Genomic DNA, 21,969 nt, shown 5'->3' on the forward strand with positions numbered 1-21,969 from the left:
TATCACAAAAACAAAGCAGTGGCAGCAACACTTACCCAAGGAAAACTACGAGGCAGCGGCACCGAGGGGAAGGAGGTCGCGGCGGAGTTGGGTTACGGAGGAAGGTGGCTGTCCCGACAGTCGTGCACTGAGAGAAAGAGAGCGAGAGAACGGTGAGAGAGAGAGAGAGACGCCAGAGAGATGAAACACGGTGAAAGGGATCCATGCGAGATGCTCACCGAGGCAGCAAGAGACAGCGACAAGGTGGTTGGGGCGGCAGCAGATCGCGGAGTCATTGGGCGTCAACGCCGTTGGACTTCCCCTGCCATGGCTAGCGTCACCGAAAGGGTTGAGTGGTGCTCTATTTTGAGATGCAAAAACAGGGGTGTTTCGGTGATGCGTACGATAGAACTTTACGTTCGGCAGCTAAGTGTGGGGTACGGTGGTGCAAGGTAGAGCAATGGAGGTTTAAAATGTGGCTCGGTGGCTTTCGACGTGCGTGGGAGAGTACCTCGACATGCTGGTCAGCGTCGCTAGATGATGTGCATGGAGCTGGGCAGTTTCACACGGTGGTTAAACAGGGGTGTTGCATTGGTCGTGCGTGGAGGAGTCGAGGCTTACGAGGTGGTTGGATGGTGGCGTCCGTTGGAGGTTGCTGGGTAACTCGGGTTCACGCAGGCAGTAACTGGTTTGTGGTGGATTCTAGGTGCCTTCCGACTTGGTGCGGAGAAGATAGAAGAAAATAAATAAAATAAAGGTAGAGAGCATCGATCTACAAGATGAAATTTATTGAGAAACCAAAACGCACGGGAAAAGGGTGGTTACACGCATGGGGGCAGCGGTTACATGCAGTTGCCGTGCTTGATGCGGGGCACTTCTTGTACGTGGGCATGAGGAACGGATGAGTGAGAAGAGAATGGTTGGGAGTAAATAATAAAATATATATATATATATATATATTGATTGCGAGCTCTATGCTAGACCCGGGTGTCACACACATGTTCAATTCACATATATATGTAATCACATTTAATCTAAAAAATTAAATAAAATATCACATGTAATATAACATAATGGAAAACAAAATAGCATGAATATAACCATATATTCACATGTAATCACATTTAATCTAAAATATTAAATAAAAGATCACATGTAATATAACAATATATCTAAGCATATATTAAAACATGCAAACAATTTTTTTTTTTTTAATAGAAACAAAATAATGTATAACAAATACATTTAAAAAAAAAAAACTCCACCTAAACCAAAGGTAAGTCGCAACCCAGTGGTACGTGTTGCCTTTGACCGGTGGTCTTGGGTTCAAGTCCCAGAGGTGCCATTTTTTATCCCCTTCTTTTTATTTTTTATGTTTAAAAACAATGGGCTCAAATAAGGTTGGGCTTCTAAAAATGGCCTAGACCCCCTTCTTTTTATTATTTGTAATAAACACATAAGGGCGGAATGGCCCAGCCCATATTTCTATAAACAAAATGGCCCAAAGGGCCCAAACCCAGCCCATGTAAAAACCAAAAGACAATTATCTTCTTCAACCTTCAAAACTGGTACTGTTCATGTGAACAGTTTCGAAAAAACACAGTGGCTTGAAGCCACCATGACTGGGTTGGACGGCAGAGCACTCATTGGAGTACTCTGAATGTCGTGGGCTGCACCACGCAGTGTGTGCAGCACCATGCGGTGCCCGCTGCACCACGCGGTGCGCGCGGCACCACTGGGTGCGCTCGGCATCACTGGGTGCGCGCTGCACCCACCAGGTGAACGCAGCACCCCTGGGTGCACGCAGAGTGGCACCCCCCAAGGTTTTTTTTTTCTTTTCTTAAAAAAAAAACAAATAAAAAAAATAGGATAAAAAATGACACCTAGAAAAATCTCAAGCATACGCGAGAAAAATTATAAACTGGAAGCGACTTTAAAAAAAAAAAAAAAAGCTCTGATACCAATGTTAGAAAGCACAGCAGAAAAAATACCTCAAGCTCAACTCATAAAATTGCTCCACAAGTTTCTCCAGATTGACAAATCTCAAGCGTTTCCTCTTAGTGGCAAAGTGTACTACGTAGTATAAAACTAGAATAACACTTAACAAATCCACAACCTAAATATCTTATCAAGAGAGAACAAAAAGAGAGAGAACTTTTTTGTATTTCAGATGATCACCAAAAAACAATTGTCCTCCTACACACGGCTGGCCTTAAAGGCCAGCCTTCAATTGCCATATTGAATGGCAGTAACGCATGGCTTAAAGCCAAGCGTTACACTACGGTTAACGAGGGGGTCGGCCCCACGTTGGTGCCCCTCCATCCAACAAAAAGAATTACACAAAAATAAATCCACAAAGTGACGTGACTTCCTGCGATTCATTAAATCTATTTTAGGATAAAACTAACTTTAAAATCTAACGTATCACATCAAGTCAAGTCACTTTGTGGATTTACTTTTGTGTAATCTTTTTTTTCTAAAGTATTTCTCTTTTGATGAAGCTTCAATCCAAAAACCGATATTTTTCGAGGCAAAATATGGTTCCATATACAAGTAGAAAGAGGAAGAAACTCATGTGGAGTTCCAAATTCTCAGATCTTTCTTTTCTCTAATTTGAATTTTGGGTTTCAAAACTGTCTCCTTTAATTGATTTCCACCAAGCAGTGAAAGGAGATTGATGTTTGGCCCATATTGTGTATAAAGGTCTTTAATATTTAATTCTGGTTGAGTGATTATAAAACCTTTTTAGGCTAGTGAGCCATCCTTGCCCTAGTTTTCAAACCAAAAATTCACAGCATCCTCACCAATTAACCAACGTTATGTTCCATAACGAAAGACAAGAGAGTACACAGAATTTCACAAAGAGGAATGAGATTTCTGCATAGGTAATTGATAAGGAGCAACTAGATTTTTAGCATACTTTTGATGAATGAAATATGTCCATAAAGATGAAGAATTCAAAAGTAGCCATGCAAATTTGTAATGTAAAGCCTAATTGAAAACATCCTGTAAATTTCTTAGCCCAATACCTCCTTCTGTCGGCCTGCAAATATGATCTAAAGATACCCATTTTCTTTTCCCACGCCCTTCATATTCACCCTAGAAAAAGCTTGAAAAAGTTTGATGAAGTTGATTAATAAAGCCCTTAGGAACATTCAAGCAAGATAAGATATGTATAAGAATCGATGACAAAACATGTTTCAACAAAATCAATCTGCTCTTTGAGGAAAGTAATTTCTCCTTCCAACCTGCTAACTTCTCTTTTATCTTCTGAAAAACAGGTTCCAGCATTGTAACTGTGACCTTCTTGAAATGTATAGGTGCTCCCAAGTAAGTGAAAGGGAACTGACCCTCCCTAAAAGAAGTTATTGTCTTTATTAGAGCTTTCCAGGAACTTAAACAACTTGGCAAGGCTACTTCTTGATCCATTTGTGAAAATCAGAATATCATCAGCAAAGAATAAATGAGAGATAGAAACACAACCTCCTTGGTACCTTGAATGGAAGAATCTCTCTTCTTGTAGCATTGTAGTCAAGCCTCTGCTTCAAGCTTCCTCACCCAAGATAGAAGGTAAAGGAGAAAGAGGATCACCCTATCTTAAGCCCCTACCTGAGCAGAAGAAACCTTTATGTGTTCCATTCAAGCGTATGGAAAATTTTGGCTCTTTAAAATATTACTCTATTAACTTAATCCACTGAGCAAAAAATCTAAAATGAGATAGAACTCTGGAAAGATAAGACCAGTTTACTCTATCAAATGCATGGTCATGTCAATTCTAAGAATAATATTTCCCCTATAGATTTCTTAGCTAAATTGCATGTCAACTCCAAGAACTTAAATTAGATTTAATGAGCGATATTTGATTGAAACTCGTTTAATATTTTATGGACCAAGTGGGCTCTATTTAATTAGTAATTGGCCTACGAAATTTTTCTAAAACCCAAAAATATTTATTAGACGAGTTAATTTAAGATTCGCCATTAGAGTTTTTTTCATTTTTAAATCATTACTAATTGAGTTCCTTACATAATCTCAATTACTCGGAGTCCAATCTTAAATGAACTGCAGAAGCGTGTTTTGAATTCTCTTGATCTAAAAACTCATTATCTGTTGATCATTAACCAAGTCCCCTTGAAATTTACTAGTTACTTTTATCTAAACTCTTCCGTTTGTTAAAATCATACCCATTTATCCTATAAATTTTACATGTTTAACTCACCCCGAATTCCCTCTCTCAATTCCACAACGATCGCATTATCCATAAGCCAACCGATTCCACAACCAATCGATTGTCCCAGCTTAAAATCTTGATCACGATTGAATTCCTAGCTTACAGCAGTCATTGTTTGACTCCGATCTGAACTCATCCTGATCTTCCCCCTCTGCAATCTCAAAAACACAGCCATCCACCCTGATAGCAAGCTACTCCAGCCAACTACACACCTGACCACTTTTTCATGTTCCAGCCACCAGCTCCGTCTTCTTCACTCGGCGTCGCACTCTCCCTCCTCTCGTGCTCTTCCGTCGACGCTCTGCCGTAATTCAAGTCCAAACGCCGCAGTATGCGCCTTCCCACTTTGTCGCACAACTCTATTTTTCTCGGTAAGATTTCCTTCCTCACGCTCTTTACCTTTTCCTTGAGTGAACGTCTGCTTCTCTCAACCGACGCCACTTGTTTTAGCTGTTTTATTTCTGGAGGCTTTCAATTCTGTTACTTTTTCCTTTTCCAGCTTTTAATTTTTTTTTTTATCCTTTTTCAACTTGTAATTTCATTTTCTTTTCTTTTTTGTGGTTTGTAATTGATTTGCTGACAAGCAAGCAACCCTTCAAGAAAGTCAAACCATGCTAGCTTTTGCTCTTTGAGAAAGAAAGTATTGTATCTCTTCAGATCATTCACTCCCTTTATATATTACCATAGTGTCATTTATATATTATGAGGTAAGTAATTTTATTATAAATTAAGATTCGTATCGTTAGCTAGTTATATATATTATTATTAAAATTAATTTTTAGAAATCAATGTTTTTATGTACCACGCATGTCATGATATACGCAAATATGTCATTCATCATGCGATCATGTTAATTCTGCATCATGTTCAAATTCTACATTTTATAGTTATGTAAGTATTATGTATGTCATGCATCTCAGGTTGCATAAGATATGTAAGCTTTTTAAGATCAACTGTAACATACATAATAAGATTAATAAAATGGTCATTCATATGCATAGTACCAATACAGCTAGGTTGGATGTGCAAGCTACGGATCTAAGTGTAGTTCATCATAGTATACTAGAATACTATTAGCGGTTCTCCTTGTTGCATCATGATGTGAGGTAGATGCACAATATTGCACATATGGTTAAATGTGTTGGCCAATAAGATAGGTATTATAAGTATGATAAGTCAGATGATTCCTATAAGATAAGTCAGATAAGTACTCAAGATAAGTCATTCATATCATAAGCATATGTATGAGTAATCATGATTTTAAGTTCTCTACATGAAATATTTTATCAAAAATCTTATATAAGTATGTTAACGCCATAATGGATTTTTTACTGAGTCTTTGACTCATTTTATTTTGTTTTATGTTTTTAATTCGCTCCAAGTAAGGATATTTATGAAGATAGAGATTGCAAGACGAGACTTGCCCAGGGAGACGTGGCATATGCCTAGATCATGTTCATAAAATTTTAATTATGATTTTATAGTACACATATGAGAAATTTTAATAAATGTTTCCTCGTAGTCTTTTTATATTTTCAGTATTTTTAATAAAGAAAGGTTTTATTTGTATGGAATCTTTGTATCTTGCGTTTCCTTTAGAATAAAACAAATTATTTTTATGTCAAGTTGAGTAGTAAAACTTCGGTCTTCAAAAATTTCTAAAAGTGACTTTGTTTCTAACCATGGGAGCGAGATGTTACACATTATTAGCATCAGTAACCCTCTTAGGAATAGAGGAGAAAAAATCTTCGGGAAATACCACTTTCGTACTCGATAAGATATGCTAAAAGTAGTTTACAGCTTCTAAATGAATTCTTCTTTATTTTGATATTCTCTTCCATCTGGGAATACGAGACTAGAAATGCAACTTTTACTTCTTCTATAGGCTAGCATTTTAGGGATTTGAATTTCTATCACCTTCTTTAAGCCATTTAACTCTGGATTTCGGCTTCAAACAAATTTTCTATTAAAGTAGCAAATTATGATATTGTTTGTGGCAGCCCTAGCCCCTATTTGTGGTTTGACAGTAGCCACAACACCAAGATGTTGGCGAAACGGATTGAACACCCCTCACTCAGCGTGAAACTATGGTGTGTGTTAGCATGGCTAATAATTGTGTATAGTTAATTCGCAGCAAAAACTTAAAAAGGTAGTTGAAAAAATCTAACTAATAGTACCAAAAAAGTTAAATATATGACCTTCCGAATATCCATAAGTCACAAATATTCAACCATAAACGAGAGAATATTACAATCATCCCATAATGATCAAAAGCCAACAATAACACTTAATTACAAATGAGGAATAACCCTGATCTTCACTCTTTTGGCAGAGCGGACCTCTATGCTTGTGCCTCACATAATATCTGCCATCTGCATCAAAATCTACGACTTCGAGGAGCGGAACTGCAGGTGGGACCACCATGGTGAGATTTCACAAAATCTCAGTAAGTGAAACAAGTCTAACCCTCCGATACATGTAGATGAATGAGCAAAGTTTATGCATACAAGTTACACAAGGAATTATAGTTAATGCAACACAAATGCATAAGTAGGACAAGGCCCAGTAGACCAAGTGGCTATCTCCCGTGACCAACTATCTGAACGTGTCTAGCCTCCAAAATTCAAGAGGTGCACAACGGGCTTGAGACATTTATACCATTTGGAACCATTTCAAGAATCACACAATGGACTTGAGACATTTATAGCATCTGAGTCCAATCATTTCACAGGGCCTAAGACATTTATACCCTTTGTAACCATTTCAAGATATACGTTGGACCCGATACTTTTATATCCTTCGAGTCCAATCATTTCACGTGATCTGAGACATTTATACCTTATGGAACCTTTTCAAGAGTCACACTAGACCCGATTCATCTATACGCTCTAAGTTCAATGGTGTCTAAGACAATTATACCCTCAAGAACCAGTTGCACTGGTTTGTTCGTAGTCGGTCACGAAAATTGACCAACATAGCCTCACAATATAATAATAAAATTTAACCAAACAAATAAAAAAGCGAACATGCCAACAACAGATATTCAATTACACATCACACTGCCATAGTATAGAACTGCAAACAAAACCACAAATCAATCCCAACACTTCACGGGGACCCCTGGCTACCACACAGAACTACAAGTCAATCCCAACACTTCACGGGGTCCCCCGACCACCACACAAAGCTATAACATATTCCCAACACATATCACAACAATAGAGCCCAAGTAAAAATTGTAGAAATCCAAGCCCAAGCAAGCAGTCCACAATGGTTGCTCAGCAGGTAACTGCATTTGCAGTTACAAATTGAATGCAAATTGAATGCATTTATACAGGCGAGGAGATATACGTTTGCCTATAAATTGAGACTCCTAGCGAGAGCCTCTAACACACCAAGGAAGAAAAGAAAAGAGAGAGAGTGAGCTCTGAGAGAAAAATGAGAGTTGAGTTTAATGGAGAGTGATCCTCCTCCTCTGTAATATTTTCTTGTGTTTCACTAGTTATTAGTGAAGCTCTTTTCTGTGGACGTAGGCAGTTGTCGAACCACGTTTAATTCTTGGTGACACTCTGTGCGTGAGTGTGCTCTTTTATTTCTGCTTTTATTTATTCCACTGTGCTTGTTTTTTCCCAACAAGTGGTATCAGAACAATATTGCTGGAATGAGTTTTTATAGAAAACTTGTTTTTAGTGCGTTGCTCATTTTGCAATTATGACCATACCACTGTCTTCTTCCTAGCGAGACAAGAAAAGCGGTAAAAACCAGAGGTCGAACAGATGCTACATGTGCCCCCCACGCGCCGCCTAAAGGTCAGAGAGTGAAGCCCACTCTCGAAATGCTCCCCACGCACCAAGGAGAGGATCAAGCGCTTGACCCCCACCGTGACGTCCACGAGCCTAACGCGCACCTGACCCTAGAAGGCGCGTGACACACACTCGTTTCCAAAAAAATCAGGCGTGTCGGACACAACGGTAAAGCTGACCACCTCAAACTACATCCATGGAGGATTCAGCATTATGCGCCATGATAAAGCTAACTGCCTCAAACTACAGTCTTTGGAGACCTCGGATGGAGGATCTCTTGAACTGTAAGGATCTGTCTGACCCCTTGAAAAATGAAGAGAATAAGTCAGATGAATTTACGGATCAAGTGTGGAAAAAGATGCACAAGAAGACTATCGGTCAAATCAGGCAATGGATCGACCATAATTCTTTCACCACGTGGCCCAAGAGACAAATGCATATAACTTCTAGAAAAAGTTGGAGGATATGTATCAAGCTAAGACTGCTCAAAATAAGGCCCTCTTGATGAGACGGCTTGTTAACTTGAAGTTAAAGAACGAGACCTCTATTGCCGAGCATACTAGCGAGTTTCAAAACCTAGTTAACCAACTCGGGTCCATCAAGTTGAATCTTGGTGATGAAGAACAGGCCCTACTACTTCTCAGTTCATTACTAGACAGTTGAGAGATGCTAGTGGTCTCTCTAAGTAACTCTACTCCAGATGGTAAACTTACTATGATGATGGTTAAGGATGCCTTATTCAATGAGGAGGCCAGGGAGGGGCACAACGGCCTGGATAGGAGACGACAGTGACGGCAACTAGAATGGTGAAAAAAATACGGGGAGAGGAGATGAGAGAGAAAGTGTGCAAGAGAGGGAGAGAAAAGGAGAAAGAAAGAGGCCAAGAGAAATGAGAGAAAGGTGGATGCGGAAGAGCTCACCAGCCGATGGTGTGTGGCAATGTGTTGCTTCCAACGAAAACAGAAACTCAGCAGAGACGGAGAGCGACAACGAGAAAGCAAGTCTTTTGATTCTCTCATTCTCGATAGAGACTTACCGACATGAAGATATCTCTCTTTCTCGACAAATTTTGAAAGATATTACCAAAAACTTGGAAATTCCAAGATTTCAGTGCATTCTTTAATCTTTTGATGATTTTAAAGGCTAGTCTCTTCTGTCCTATTAGTGCAAAATTTTCATTCCAAGATTGATGAATTCATTTTTAACTAAAACAAAACTATTAAAATCACCAATAGCAATCCAAGGCACTTGCTTAGTTTGAAAATTATAAAAAGAAGACCAGAGCAGCCGCTTAAGATCTTGCAACACTAGAGAACATTTAAGATGCTGATTAGTAGCAGAAACTATAGTGATTTCAGAATCCTCTTTCAAAAACAACCAAATATTTCCTCCTTCTAAGTCATTCGAGATCACTTTAGGTAAACCAAGCTTTCCTCCCACTTTTCAAGCTTTATCAAGTTTTCCATGATTCTCTCTCGTAACACGACCAAGAAACGTGGAGCAAAACTATTGAACTAATTTATTAGATCCATATTTTTTATTCCTTGTACAGTCTAGATCAGATCACAGAGAGAGAGAGAGAGAGAGAGAGAGAGAGAGAGAGAGAGATATTCCACCCTCATCAATCTTTGTAAAAATTAAGACTAAAAAAATATTTTCAAACGGAAAAAAATGTTTCCACATACAAATCTTATTTAGAAACGGGAAAAAATTACTTAGATAAAAAACATCAAAAGGCTCCACCTTTTGTGACAGTGGGAGACCTTACATTGTCAAACCAACCCCAATACTCAGGATTGCAATGCATTGGAGAAGTCACCGTGATCGGCCTTGGCGTAAAAGGACCTGCAGATCCTTTCCAGTTTGTCAAGCACTTCGTAAGTACATCTCCCACTTTCCCTTCATTCATGGCCTCATATACCTTCTCAATATCCTCACCTGGACTCACCTTCTTTGCCCCGCTAAGAAGCTCAGTCCCCACTTCACTCCTCACAAACCGATATATAGGATAAGTTCTACATTTCTTGATTCTGTTGGCTATTGGAAAATCTCCATTCTCGAATCTATCACGAGCTTTTGCTACTTCTTCCCCAAGCCTTGCTTTCAGCTCATCTAGGAATAGTGGTATGCGTTTGAATATTGAGTAGCCCTTGTCATCTCTATTTTCTGGTTTAGGATCTTTGAGAGCTCTTTCTACAAGTACTTCTCGAAGTTTAGGCAAGAGAGCATAAGATGGATTTGTGGGGTCATCAAGATAAGAGAAAATTGGCTGGTGCTCAATGACCTGCAAGAGTTCTTTCTCGCAAAAACGGGATTCTAGGAGTGATCCATCTTCACCTGTGTAAAGGGTTTTCCTCACAACTTGGAGAAGTACATGTTTCACAACTTCCCTCATGTTTTCCTCCAAATGTCTTAGATCAATTGCCTGGCAGAGTGCCACCATGTAAGTGGCTGACATCAGCTTTAGGATCTCAATGGCTTCTGCACTTTTTCTGGCTGAAATCAACCCGAGAGAATTCACATCTTGATTGTGTTGTTCTGCGCTCTGTACATGTGTTGTGACAGGGTTTGCCAAGTATTGGAGCTCAGAGCAATATGCAGCCATGGCTATCTCTGCGCCTTTGAAGCCATAATCCAAGCTTGGATTAGGCCCCCCACTCAAATTGGAAGGCAAGCCATTGTTGTAGTAATCACATACAAGTTCAGAGAATTGAGCAAACATGAGCTTCCCAATAGCTGCAATGGCAATTCGGAGATTATCCATGGAGACACCAATTGGTGTTCCCTGGAAATTCCCTCCATGGAGAGCCATATCTCGAGCAACATCGATCAACGGGTTATCATTCACAGAATTGATTTCCCTTTCGATTGAATGTGTTGCCATGCGAATAACTTCGATTTGGGGCCCAAGCCATTGGGGAGAGGTTCTGAGTGCATACCTGTCTTGTTTTGGCTTTGTAAGGGGATCTTTTTCATGACGAAGCTTTGCTTCTTTCATGTAGTCACTTTCATCCAAAAGGAACTCCATGATAGCTGCTGATTCAATCTGGCCAGGGTGGTGCTTGAGCTCATGTGTTAGGGGGTCTGTGAACTCAGGTTTGCCTAGCATGACTTCACAAAACAAAGCGGAGAGAACTTCTGAAAGCAGAGCCAAAATGTTGGCATCAAAACAAACTGTTGCCGCCACAGCTGAGCCCACAGCTGTCCCATTTACAAGAGCTAAACCTTCCTTTGCTTGAAGCTCGAAAGGAGCCGAAATCCCAGCTCTCGTCAGAGCTTCCATGGCAGTGATCTCTTCACCTTCAGAGGTGAGCACTTTGGAATTATGCCGGCCAGTTAGTAATCCTGCTATATAAGATAACGGTACAAGATCCCCTGAAGCAGTAATAGTCCCTCTTAGAGGCAGTTTAGGGGTCAAATTTTTGTTTATAAGCTTGGCCATGGCTTCGAGTACCTCCCATCGAATACCAGAAAAGCCTTGCATGAGTGTGTTTGTACGAACCAACATAGCTGCTTTTGTGTAGCTAGATGGAAGGTTCTCTCTCCCAATCACTCCAGCATTAAGGAACCGAATAAGCTCTGTCTGGAGATCAGAGGTTTTGTTGGTGCGACGATGTGATGTGGCTCCAAATCCGGTGGTAACACCGTATGTATCTGTTCCACGGGAAACATGCTCTGCAACCCAGTTGGCGCTTTTGGCTACGCGTTCACACGCCACAGCTTCATTGAGATTAACCTTTACTTCACCACGACGTGCAATGGCGGTGACTTGAGCAACAGTGAGGGTCGTACCCTGTATGTCAACGGTTTGCACTTGTGCAAACTGCGACACCATGTTGCAGACTTCATCAAAATGGTTGCATTGCATGGCCTCCGCAGCTTTCTTCCAATGCAATGGGGTTGAGACATGAGAATTTTCTGATAGACAAATGAGGTTTGTGGTGTCTTTTGGGAGAGGGAGAGCTGGAGGGCGGAAATGCTTGCTGGGCCGGCCAAATCCATTGGTTGCCATTGCCAGAATTGAGCAAATATTTTCAGAGGGTGAAGGAGAGAAGTGGGAGAGGTAAGCTATATGCGGTGTGAGTTGTGTTTGAGTTTAGGAGGGAATTAGCATCTGTTATCTATTTATAGCAGTGAAAGGGTACTGTACTGATAAGTGCTCAAGGCTCAAAGGGTCAAATCAAGTCTTCGTTTAAAAAAAATGAAGAGTTGGTTGGTGGAGTGAGAAGTTGCATGGAAGGATGGTGGGGAAGTGTACGTTTGGCTGCTTTTCTTTGGGATGGTTGGTGAGTTTTCAATATGATAGTCGGCATTCCAAGGACTCAAAAAAAGACCATTGACCAGGAGGATGAGATGCCACTCAAATGACCTTGATACCCTTGGCAATCTTATTTTCAATTTGTTTTAAAGAATCAACCAACCTTCTGATGTCGTTTAGCTAAGTTATGGTGACTTCGTGAATCATGTTTTGCCTCACATGGCATATGCATATTTATGAATTTGATATAAGAAGAGACTAGGAAAATGCATCGGAATTTTCCTCCCTAACAAACAAGATTCGAAGTTTTCAGTTATGTTTCAAATTCACTAGTGGGAAGAAGATACTTGCTATATTTGAAAATCGATACGTTTCATCCGTGTGAAAGTTTACTTCCCAGCACAATATGCTTTATGTAAACTTCGTAAATCATTTTATACCTAACAACTTAAACATCATCACAAACATTTCGTAGCTTAGTGGCATTAATAAAATCCGCAGGGAACCGATGGTCGAAAAATAAGTGTGTCGTTATTCCGAGGCTTCAGAAAAAACCAAGTTTCCTCGAGCTGTTAGATTATGTGAAGAAAATCCGCAGAAGCAGCATGCCCATTTGCCTGCCTGTTAGGCATGCACACGAAAATTGGTCAATTTCATACGATTTGCAGAAAATTTACTCCCAAGCATCTATAGAAAATGTGCTTAGATTGACCAGGAGTCATGTCAAGACAAGCACATTAATCAAATAGACAACAGACATGCCAGCCAGCTTTTACAACAGCCCTCATGTGTCACGCATCATCTTAGGTTAAAGCAATTAGAGGACGACAGAAAGAAAGAAAGAAAGAAAGAAATTATTGCTCAGCTTGCAAAGAAAAATCCACTTCTACCAACAGAGTTTTGAGTAGTAAGTAGGCTTATAAAGACCATAGAACATCCCCACCACCATCTTATGGTAGAATTATACGTCGAGCTGCTTTCAAGTCACAAAAGCAGTCCTAACATAGCACATCAACAGATACACTACCTCGTTGCCGAAAGCTGCGAGGCACATTTTGATGCCGTCACATGGAATCTATCTAGTCCAACAAAACAGATACAAGCCTAGCAAAAGTCTTAAAATTTGAAATCAAATGAGTCATAAATCAAAGTCTTCTGCACTTTAACGGGGAAAACGATTTCTTACACGGTGAAAGGGAAGATGCGTTCAGAACCTACTGACTAACAAACATTTTCATATGTCCAAATAACAAGATCCAAGAAGACCATGGTACTGAATACATATGCTGTGCTAAAATGGCACTGAACATAGAAAAACCTGACTAACTAAATAGTTAGCTAAGTCAACATATGAGAATTACAAGAGATGAGAATTGATCCACCTCCCTGTGATATCAAGGGCGCGCTCTCTTGTTGCTGCACGAGGGGCACTTGTACTGCTTGATGTGCTCGGCCCTTGCAGGGGTGATCTTCACGCACTTTCCATGGAACCACTTCTCACATATGTCACAGCATATCCAGAACTCATCTGCAGCATAGTTCTCCCCACATGCCCCACACAAGGTCTCCCCATGCTCTTCTTCCTCTTCCTCATCCACTACCTCATCCTCATCCTTTTCCTGCATTCCCTTTGAATACTTGACTAGTTCGGATCCTCTCTGTTTTGGTTTTCCAATTAAAGAAATAGTAGAGCAGCAGATACATGAAGCAGAACGTCAATAAACATGCAGGCATTAAAGAAAAGAACATATCAAGAAAGCCTGATAAAGTAACAACTAAGCCATGGATTACGAACTAAACAAGAAACTTAATCCAGAATAGAAAGTATTCAATGCAAACAGACATCACTGTCAAGCAGCAACAACATGAGAGAACATATTTCAAGTAATACCAACTCTTTTTTTTTTTACAAGGCACGTAATAAAACTTACTGAAATATTCAAGTGGTCAATACATTTGGACACAGATACAGCCTATTCAATATTGGTCAATACAGGAGATTGAAATTAAACCAAAAAAAAATAAAACCAAAAATCGATTACTTAGAGCATATATTAGAACAATGAGAAAGAGACATGTTACAGACCAGAAATATTACGAATCAAACAGTTCTGCATCTATCATGCTAACTCATCGAATTAAATAGTAGACTTCTCACTTTCATCCATGAATTTTTTCATTATTTGCACAAAGAAACACTGCAAAATTCCAAGGGAATGTAGCCATATTATTAGTCTTTTCTATCCTATAATTAGTCTGAAATTTATCCAGGAGTCAAATATTCACTTTATCTTATCTAGTCCCTGAATTAAAAAATAACAAAATGCAACAGACCCAGGTTTATGCATTGTAAGTAACTATATATGTACAAACAGATGTCAGGAAACAATCTCTAGGCCCTCAGCAAGGAGGTTTCCCGCAAGTGTACCTTGGGTAAATCAAGGGGAAAATCCCCCATTCTGATGGACCCTAGAAATTGTTTGCACCCAATGGGATTCAAACCTCGGACCTTGAATAGAGCATACCACCAAGACCAATAAGAACATTTTCCTAATAAGAACATTTTCCTTACATTCACTGACAGGTTCACTAAATTTGCCAATTTCTTTTACTAAACTCAACTTTGGCTCAGTTTGTTTACTAAATGAGACGTTCTTGAGTACAAAATAATGATCAATCATTAATGGTACAATTCGTATGAATCTCAGTTCGACTCTTATAAGTACATCTAAATTCAAATAAATTTGTATTCATTTTTTATGGTATTATTTTCAATTTTACGATGAAAATATCTTGAGTATTTAGAAAGATATTTACAAAAATCCAAAGTTTCTTTGTCAAAATTTGTAGATGAAGTTATAAGAGATAAAATAAATAATCTATTTTTTCAAAATTAAACAGCTTGTGAACAATTTCGAACTCGTTATAAAAAAACGAGTTATTTGTGATATAAAATATTACTTCATAATAAGCTTAAGCTCAACATGTGTTTGAATAAAAATAAAATGCACAAAGCTTGACCGCCCACTACTGATTTGAACTCAACTCATTTATACCCCCATGAGTAACACCTACAAATTCTCAACGTATCTATTACAGCAAAATAACCATTAGCATAAGAAGTCTGAAATGTTCATCTTAAATGACACAAAGAAACATGATAAAAGTCAGCTAGAATTATAGACACGCCCGGCAAACCTGAATACGAGACAAAGGATGTGTGAGCTAACATTAGCCTCAATGCATATAACAAACTTCTTTGTCAAACACAGAAAAAGACAAATCTCATGCCAGAAATACAAAACTGAGAAGCAAGTATATTTTCTTTTACCCCTTTTGAGCCTGACTTGGATTTGTTGCTGCTGAGATTTGAAACTGAAGACTTCTCCTTCGACTGTTTCTTTGTCGTTCCAGTCACAACCTCAAATATTGTTGGCAGATCATTTACCATAGTAAAGAGGCGTTTCCTGTGTCAGAAATGAAATTTACAGGCAAATGGAAATTTTTAATCATTCATCATAGATCCCGTCAAACATCACCAAAATAGTTCATATCAATTGCTCTCTGCCACAGTTTTGACACCAATAGGCCATGTGAAAAATAACAATCATCTCGCTACCCACTGTTTCTTTTATCAGTAACAATCCTTTCGCTCCCCATTGTTACTCAGCACCACAAGATCTGTGTTCTAAATAAAGGTGTAAGTAATGCAAAATCCGCCAAGATCCTTTGGATCCATTGGCAACACCTTGGTTTCTCACTAAGAGAACAACGGAACGAATCCCCCTTCCGCCATGTATCAAAAAAGTAATGCAAAATCCAAAAAATATGCATACATACATGGACAAGAAACAGAAATGGAGACCACCGATTTGACAAAGGCTACCGAATTAAAAAATATCATCTGATTTTTTATAAAGGCACAGCAAATGGAGATAAACTCAATAAACAATTGAGTTCATCTTTACACCACCCAATGGTCAGCCTCCCATTGCTGCAAAATAAATTTGGCCACACTGGATTCTGATCCAGAATATAAATGGGAATTCATCACCGTTCACATTTCTGTGGACAAAAAAAAAGCTCTGCTCTCCACCAGAATCTCTCACTGTCTCATCTCCATCTTGCGCCATCGCCCACCATCGCCAAGCCGAAACTCCAGTTGCCTTCTCTCTCTCAATCTCACGCTTTCTCTCTGCCATCTCTGAAAAAATTAAGGCACCGCATCTCTGCCATGGACAGCCTTCTCAGGCAAAGCTTGGACTCCCTAAGACCGCTTTGGTCCAGTTTGACCATTGATTTTCATGCAATGGTGTTCGCGGTTCAGAGTTCGGGTCTGGTTTGGCCTGAAAGTTCTCTTCTCTTTACCATTAATGGGTTATTACAAATTTAGAGGTGAAAGTGAACATGAAGCAGAGAACTCTGTTCTCTCTCTCTCTCTCTCTCTCTCATCATCGCCTCAATTCCTTTGCCTCTCGACTTACTTGGCTGTACCACCACCACGCACCTCCATTCGCTGTGCCATCATCCTCTTTATTCCCTTCAGATCAAGGTTAAGCTCGAGGCCTGAAAGGAGATGGTAATTTGGGAAAACGGGTTGGAAGGGGGACCACTTGATTGAGAATCTGTGTTTGGATCAGAATTTTGGTCATTAATATAAAAATGGTTGCCTTTTTAGCTGGTAGTTTTTATGTTATTGATTGGTGAAATCCGATTGTTTGATATCTTTTTTATGTTGAGTTAGAATGTATATGGCCGAAAGTTTTCCTTTCTTTTATTGTCTAATTTCTGCTGAATTTTAAAGGGAGATTTTGAATGGTTTTGGAAGTTGAAAGTTGAAATTATGGTAAAGATTGGGGGTGCATTTTCTATTGTTGCTTGTGGTTCTTATCAAACACATGTTTGCTACCTTTTATGAAGGGTTGATTTCAAGTTTTGGATAAAGAGGAATTGAAATTGAATAAGATTTTGATTGTTGAATTTGCCCTTCGGAACCTGCTGATTGTGCAATAGATCTTGATTGCTGAGTTTAAGTTTGAAAATATGTTCAAATATTCTCATCTTCCAGTGGCGGGCGACGGCAAGGGCGATATCTAATAATTTCATCTATAGGAAAGAGAGAGGAGGGAGCTTGTGAAGGATGGCCAATGATGTTGTATTTATATCTTGAGGAGAAATCCAGTGTGGTCAAGTTTTTTTCTGGACCCTCCCCAATGGGTGGTGTGAATCACCCCTTTTGCAGCACATCCAGTTTCCGGGTTTTCTCTAAACAATTGTATTGAATAAATAAGATGAATAGTGGCTGATGAGAAGAATTTTTCAATAAATAAAACAACATTAATCAGTTCATTTTAATTATCAAAAAAAATTAATCAGTTCATGCACTCCTCACAATTTGTATACATATGCACATCATATAAATTCTCCACTATTTTGGAAGGATAGTAGGGAAGTGATGGTGGAAAGAGACAATATACCGGTCAGTTTTATCAAATCCGAATCTGGCACCAAAATAGAATGCCACTGCAAGTAACCACGCGTCACTGTGAACAGCAACTAGAGACAGCCAGTCCTTTTCTTGCATTCCATCTCTGGCAAAGTTGATCCCCAATGCAGGTTCTGGGAGCTCTGGAGGCACTTCTTCAGCAGGTAAGTTAACTTCCCACTGTTCATTAGGAAATCCATAAAGGCAAAGATTCTCCTTCTCTGACAGGTACACCAGTTAGTCAAATACAAAAGGCATCAGTTACTGTCAGATACAGCACACATAGAAAATCTTATTTTTATTTAGTATATTTGGACATATCATTTACAATATAGCCGACAAGGAAATCATATTATTACACACCAGGGGAAATATGTTTGCAAAAAATTGGGCTGCTATAAGAAATGTTAAGTGTGAGAATTCTTACAGGATGATCCACGACCAGAATCGGAAAACATAATCACCAAGAGAACCAATAAATAGGAAATCATATTCACTTTGGTACCGTAGTAGGTAAATAACGAATTATTGACTCAGGCTGTTCCAGAGCATAAAGACTAGGTTTAACGTAATGAATACCGTATAATTATTCTTATCTTAAAGGAAAAATATCCGGCATATTTAAAGTTCAACAACAACTTGTGGTCCCAGAACTCAATTCAGGATTGTTCAATTTCTTAGCCAAAAGAAATACTCCATCTATAAGGATCCTCCAAAATGGTTGTGAAAAACAAAATAATGAAATAATGAAACTAAAGAGCATAAAAATAATGAAATGTTCTGATAAAGTGAGAAAGCACTGATGATGTGATGAATTGCAAACGACAAGAAAATGCATCTTACATAACTTTCAGTAAATAAAGAAGTTTTGTGCAACACATCAAGTAACTCTAGGATTTGCTATATAATTCATTAAAAGATTGCATCTTTTAATAAATTATTTCACATAACACATTCCGGAATGTAATTCACTATAATGATTAGTTTTTACAAGACAACCACACAAGACACTAAATTGCAGACTCACCAAGACAGTAGGGGAAAAGCACACAATTTGGAAAAAAAAAAATCATCACCAAAAACCTAAGTTCCAAGCAGCAAGGAAACAAACAAGAATCGTAACGTTACATCCACAGGTATCTGAAATGTTGCTAACTTTCCATTTCTACACGAAACACTCACCGAAACCTTCTATTTTTTACCAATGAAAAAGCAAATGCCTATCTTTTTTTATCACACTAGAAAATTACCGCGAGAGTTTATACATGTAAGTGCTAAAACAAAACTACCATATATAAGTCTCAAGCAGAAAAATTATATTCATTACAAAAATAATTTGCTACAGGAAAACAATTGAGCAACATCGTACGAGCTTACACACATTGTAATGTCAAACCCACGCCCCCCTCCCACCCTCCCCCCTACACACACACACACTCAGAGACGTGCAAATAAGAGCGAAAGTAGAAACCCTAACCAGGATCGCACTGCTGATAAAATTCTTCAACATCTACAAAATCACATGAAAAAAGCCAAAATCAGAGCCATTACAAACTGGAACGTCAAAAACGAGGAAATTCCTAAAAACATCCTAAACGAGAATCGAAGGACAAATAGGAAAGGAAATAAAAAAGAACAGAGGGAATAAAATTGAAAGGGAAAGTAGGAGACCAGTGGTGAGGGCTTTGATCATGCCGGCTCTACGTCCCTTGAAGTCCCTGAAAACCTCCTCCACTGTACGAGGGTTGTACTGTCCTCCTCCGTCCATGTCCGTACAGTTCCAGAGCTGGCTTCCGTGCGGGGGGGGTGGTGGGGTGAGGAGGGGGAAAGACAGATTTGAAGGTGCAGAACCGAGGACAGAATAGGAAAATAGAGAGTTCTCAAGGGGTATTTACGGAGATGCGAGTGCTTTTAATTAAATTTATCCAAAATAGTAATAGTAATGATAATTTAGCTAATTGGAGAGTGTGACGCGGCGCCATTTTATTGGCTAAAATTTGGGGGTAAGCGAATCCGACGTGGCGACGATGCGATTCGGATTTGGGAGGGGAGGGGTGCTGGTGCTAACGTGCGCAGCGGGTGTTGTCTTTAATCGGTGGTCCACTGGTGTCTCCTGTGTCAACTGGATTATTGAGAGAGATGGAAGAGGCAGCAGGTATCCGACGGCTATGCTAATTATAGATCGCCGGGTTGTGGGGGTGTGGGGTCCAGATCTGAGGCACACACGTGTCCTAACCTGACAGGAAATCTTTCGAGCTCCGGTCAAAGATGTATCCATCTTTTATGAGGGAGAAGGACACTGATCGGCCGGACGAGCTCTACCGCAGGCCTCGTCGTGGTCGGGGAACATTCAGAGTGCGCAGTGAAGATCTATAAATAGAAAGTTGCTGCTTTCCTATTATGAGGATTCACAGCTTGAGTAAGTAGGAAACCTAAGTACAGTTTGATATGAGGGACAAACATCTCGGGTAAGATTAACCCAACCCTATCCGAATGAAATGGTCCACTTAACGCCGTTTAGATAATCTAACGAGATAAAATAATTTTAGATGAAAATTAAAATTTAAATAAAATATTATTATAGTATTAATTTTTAATATTATTATTATTTTGAAATTTAAAAATTTTGAATTATTTATTATATTTTGTATAAAAATTTAAAAAAATTGTAATAATGAGATGAGATGAAACCGTTTCTGCATCCAAACATGACCTTGAGTTCATGCTTAAGTCTCATTTGTTTATATAAATTAAATGAGATGAAAATTTAAAATTAGAAAATTTAAAATTAAATAAAATATTATGAAAATATTATTTTTTAATATTATTTTTATTTTAAGATTTTAAAAAAATTGAATTATTTATTGTATTATGTATGAGAATTTAAAAGAATTTTAATAATTAGATGAAAAAAGATTGAATGATTTGTGAAAACAAATGAGACCTAAACCTACATAGATTGTAAAATCGAGTTCAAGCAAAGTAGCAGGTCATCAGCCTTGTCAATTCATATTTGAGAATGTTGCAAATATAAAAAAAGAAATTATATAAAAGCGTAATTTTAAGTGATACGTTAGATCTATTTTATAATAAAAATAATTTTACAATTTGACGTTCATATTAAAATATGTCATTTTGTTAATTTACTTTTGTGTAATTTATTTTATGACTAAAACTTTTTCTCTTATTTTTATTTGAATATTAGTTAACTTTGAGTTTTTGTCAAGACATTAAAGGTTTATGAAGAGCTTATTTAATATTAAAGTGAGTTTGAATTTGTTCATAAGTTATTTCGTGTAAATAAATAAATAAATAATTGTATTATTTTTATAACTTTATCTATAAATTATGAAATAGTTAGTTCATCTCTTTTAATGAGTATCCCTAGTTGGAGCGAAGTGATCGGGATACGCATGAATGATCGAGCTAGCCTCACATCTCTAGAGCTGCAGAGTATGAGGCTGTCCCATCGCCCTTAAAAGCAGAGGGGGAGCCATAGTTTGTCTATAGTTCCTACAGAGTGAGAAATTAGTTCTTCCTTAAAGAAGAACGAACAAAGTATAAAAGATGAAGAGTGTTCAAATGATACGTGCACGACACCATAATTTGAATGTACGGTATTCCTCTATCTGATATTATGAGAAAGACAATTCATTATTCACAAATTGTATTAATAATCGTCTTTCTCATCCATCCTATCCTCACCCATCCTATCATTCAATGTGAACAGAGTAAGGGATGCCCTCTCCTATTTCCAAATCATAAAGCCAAAATCTAATGTCAAAATAATTGAAAGCCTATCTAATAACACATTGATTTTCAAGGCATCTCGCATACCGATCCTGAATGACTTTAGGAATGGAGCCACCGTCGAGTATAATATAGTTATTAAGGGTGTTATCGGCATGTATAGGGTCCCACCACCTCCCCGTCCGATGTCCCTTCACGTCCAAAGGAAAAACAACTAGCTAGATCATTTTTTAAGTTAGAATTCAAAGTTCGAACTTGTTTACGTGGAAAGCCCATCAAGGGACAGTGGCTGCTTTTTTAGCTGAGAAACCTGCGAAAGGTAATGGGATAGCGTAGAACCTTTCCTTCCATCTCGTAGGCTCCGTTTAAATAATGAGATGAAATGAGATAATTTAAAATAAAAAATAAAAATTAAATAAAATATTATTTTTTAATATTATAATTATTATTTTAAAATTTAAAA

General features: G+C 38.4%; 2 protein-coding genes and 1 long non-coding RNA gene across 3 annotated transcripts; 1 reads left to right on the forward strand and 2 right to left on the reverse strand.

The window, feature by feature from the left end:
* Positions 1-4,133: 4,133 nt before the first annotated feature.
* LOC109009411 lies at positions 4,134-17,742 on the forward strand. Its single transcript, XR_001999053.2, has 3 exons — positions 4,134-4,581; positions 6,543-6,656; positions 17,340-17,742. It is a non-coding gene; the product is annotated as an uncharacterized LOC109009411 (long non-coding RNA).
* On the reverse strand, positions 9,580-12,179 carry LOC109009407 (phenylalanine ammonia-lyase-like). Its single transcript, XM_018989866.2, has one exon. The coding sequence runs from the start codon at positions 12,023-12,025 to the stop codon at positions 9,743-9,745; it is 2,283 nt and encodes a 760-aa protein (XP_018845411.2). The 5' UTR covers positions 12,026-12,179; the 3' UTR covers positions 9,580-9,742.
* LOC109009410 (PHD finger protein ALFIN-LIKE 4-like) lies at positions 13,373-20,172 on the reverse strand. The gene is made up of 5 exons (XM_018989868.2): positions 19,428-20,172; positions 19,234-19,266; positions 17,749-17,977; positions 15,603-15,738; positions 13,373-13,929 (listed from the first exon to the last, which is right to left on the reverse strand). The coding sequence occupies exons 1-5, from the start codon at positions 19,522-19,524 to the stop codon at positions 13,666-13,668; spliced, it is 759 nt and encodes a 252-aa protein (XP_018845413.1). The 5' UTR covers positions 19,525-20,172; the 3' UTR covers positions 13,373-13,665.
* Positions 20,173-21,969: the final 1,797 nt, after the last annotated feature.

Source organism: Juglans regia, chromosome 10 (genome assembly GCF_001411555.2).
Source record: "Juglans regia cultivar Chandler chromosome 10, Walnut 2.0, whole genome shotgun sequence".
In the NCBI taxonomy this organism is placed as follows: domain Eukaryota; kingdom Viridiplantae; phylum Streptophyta; class Magnoliopsida; order Fagales; family Juglandaceae; genus Juglans; species Juglans regia.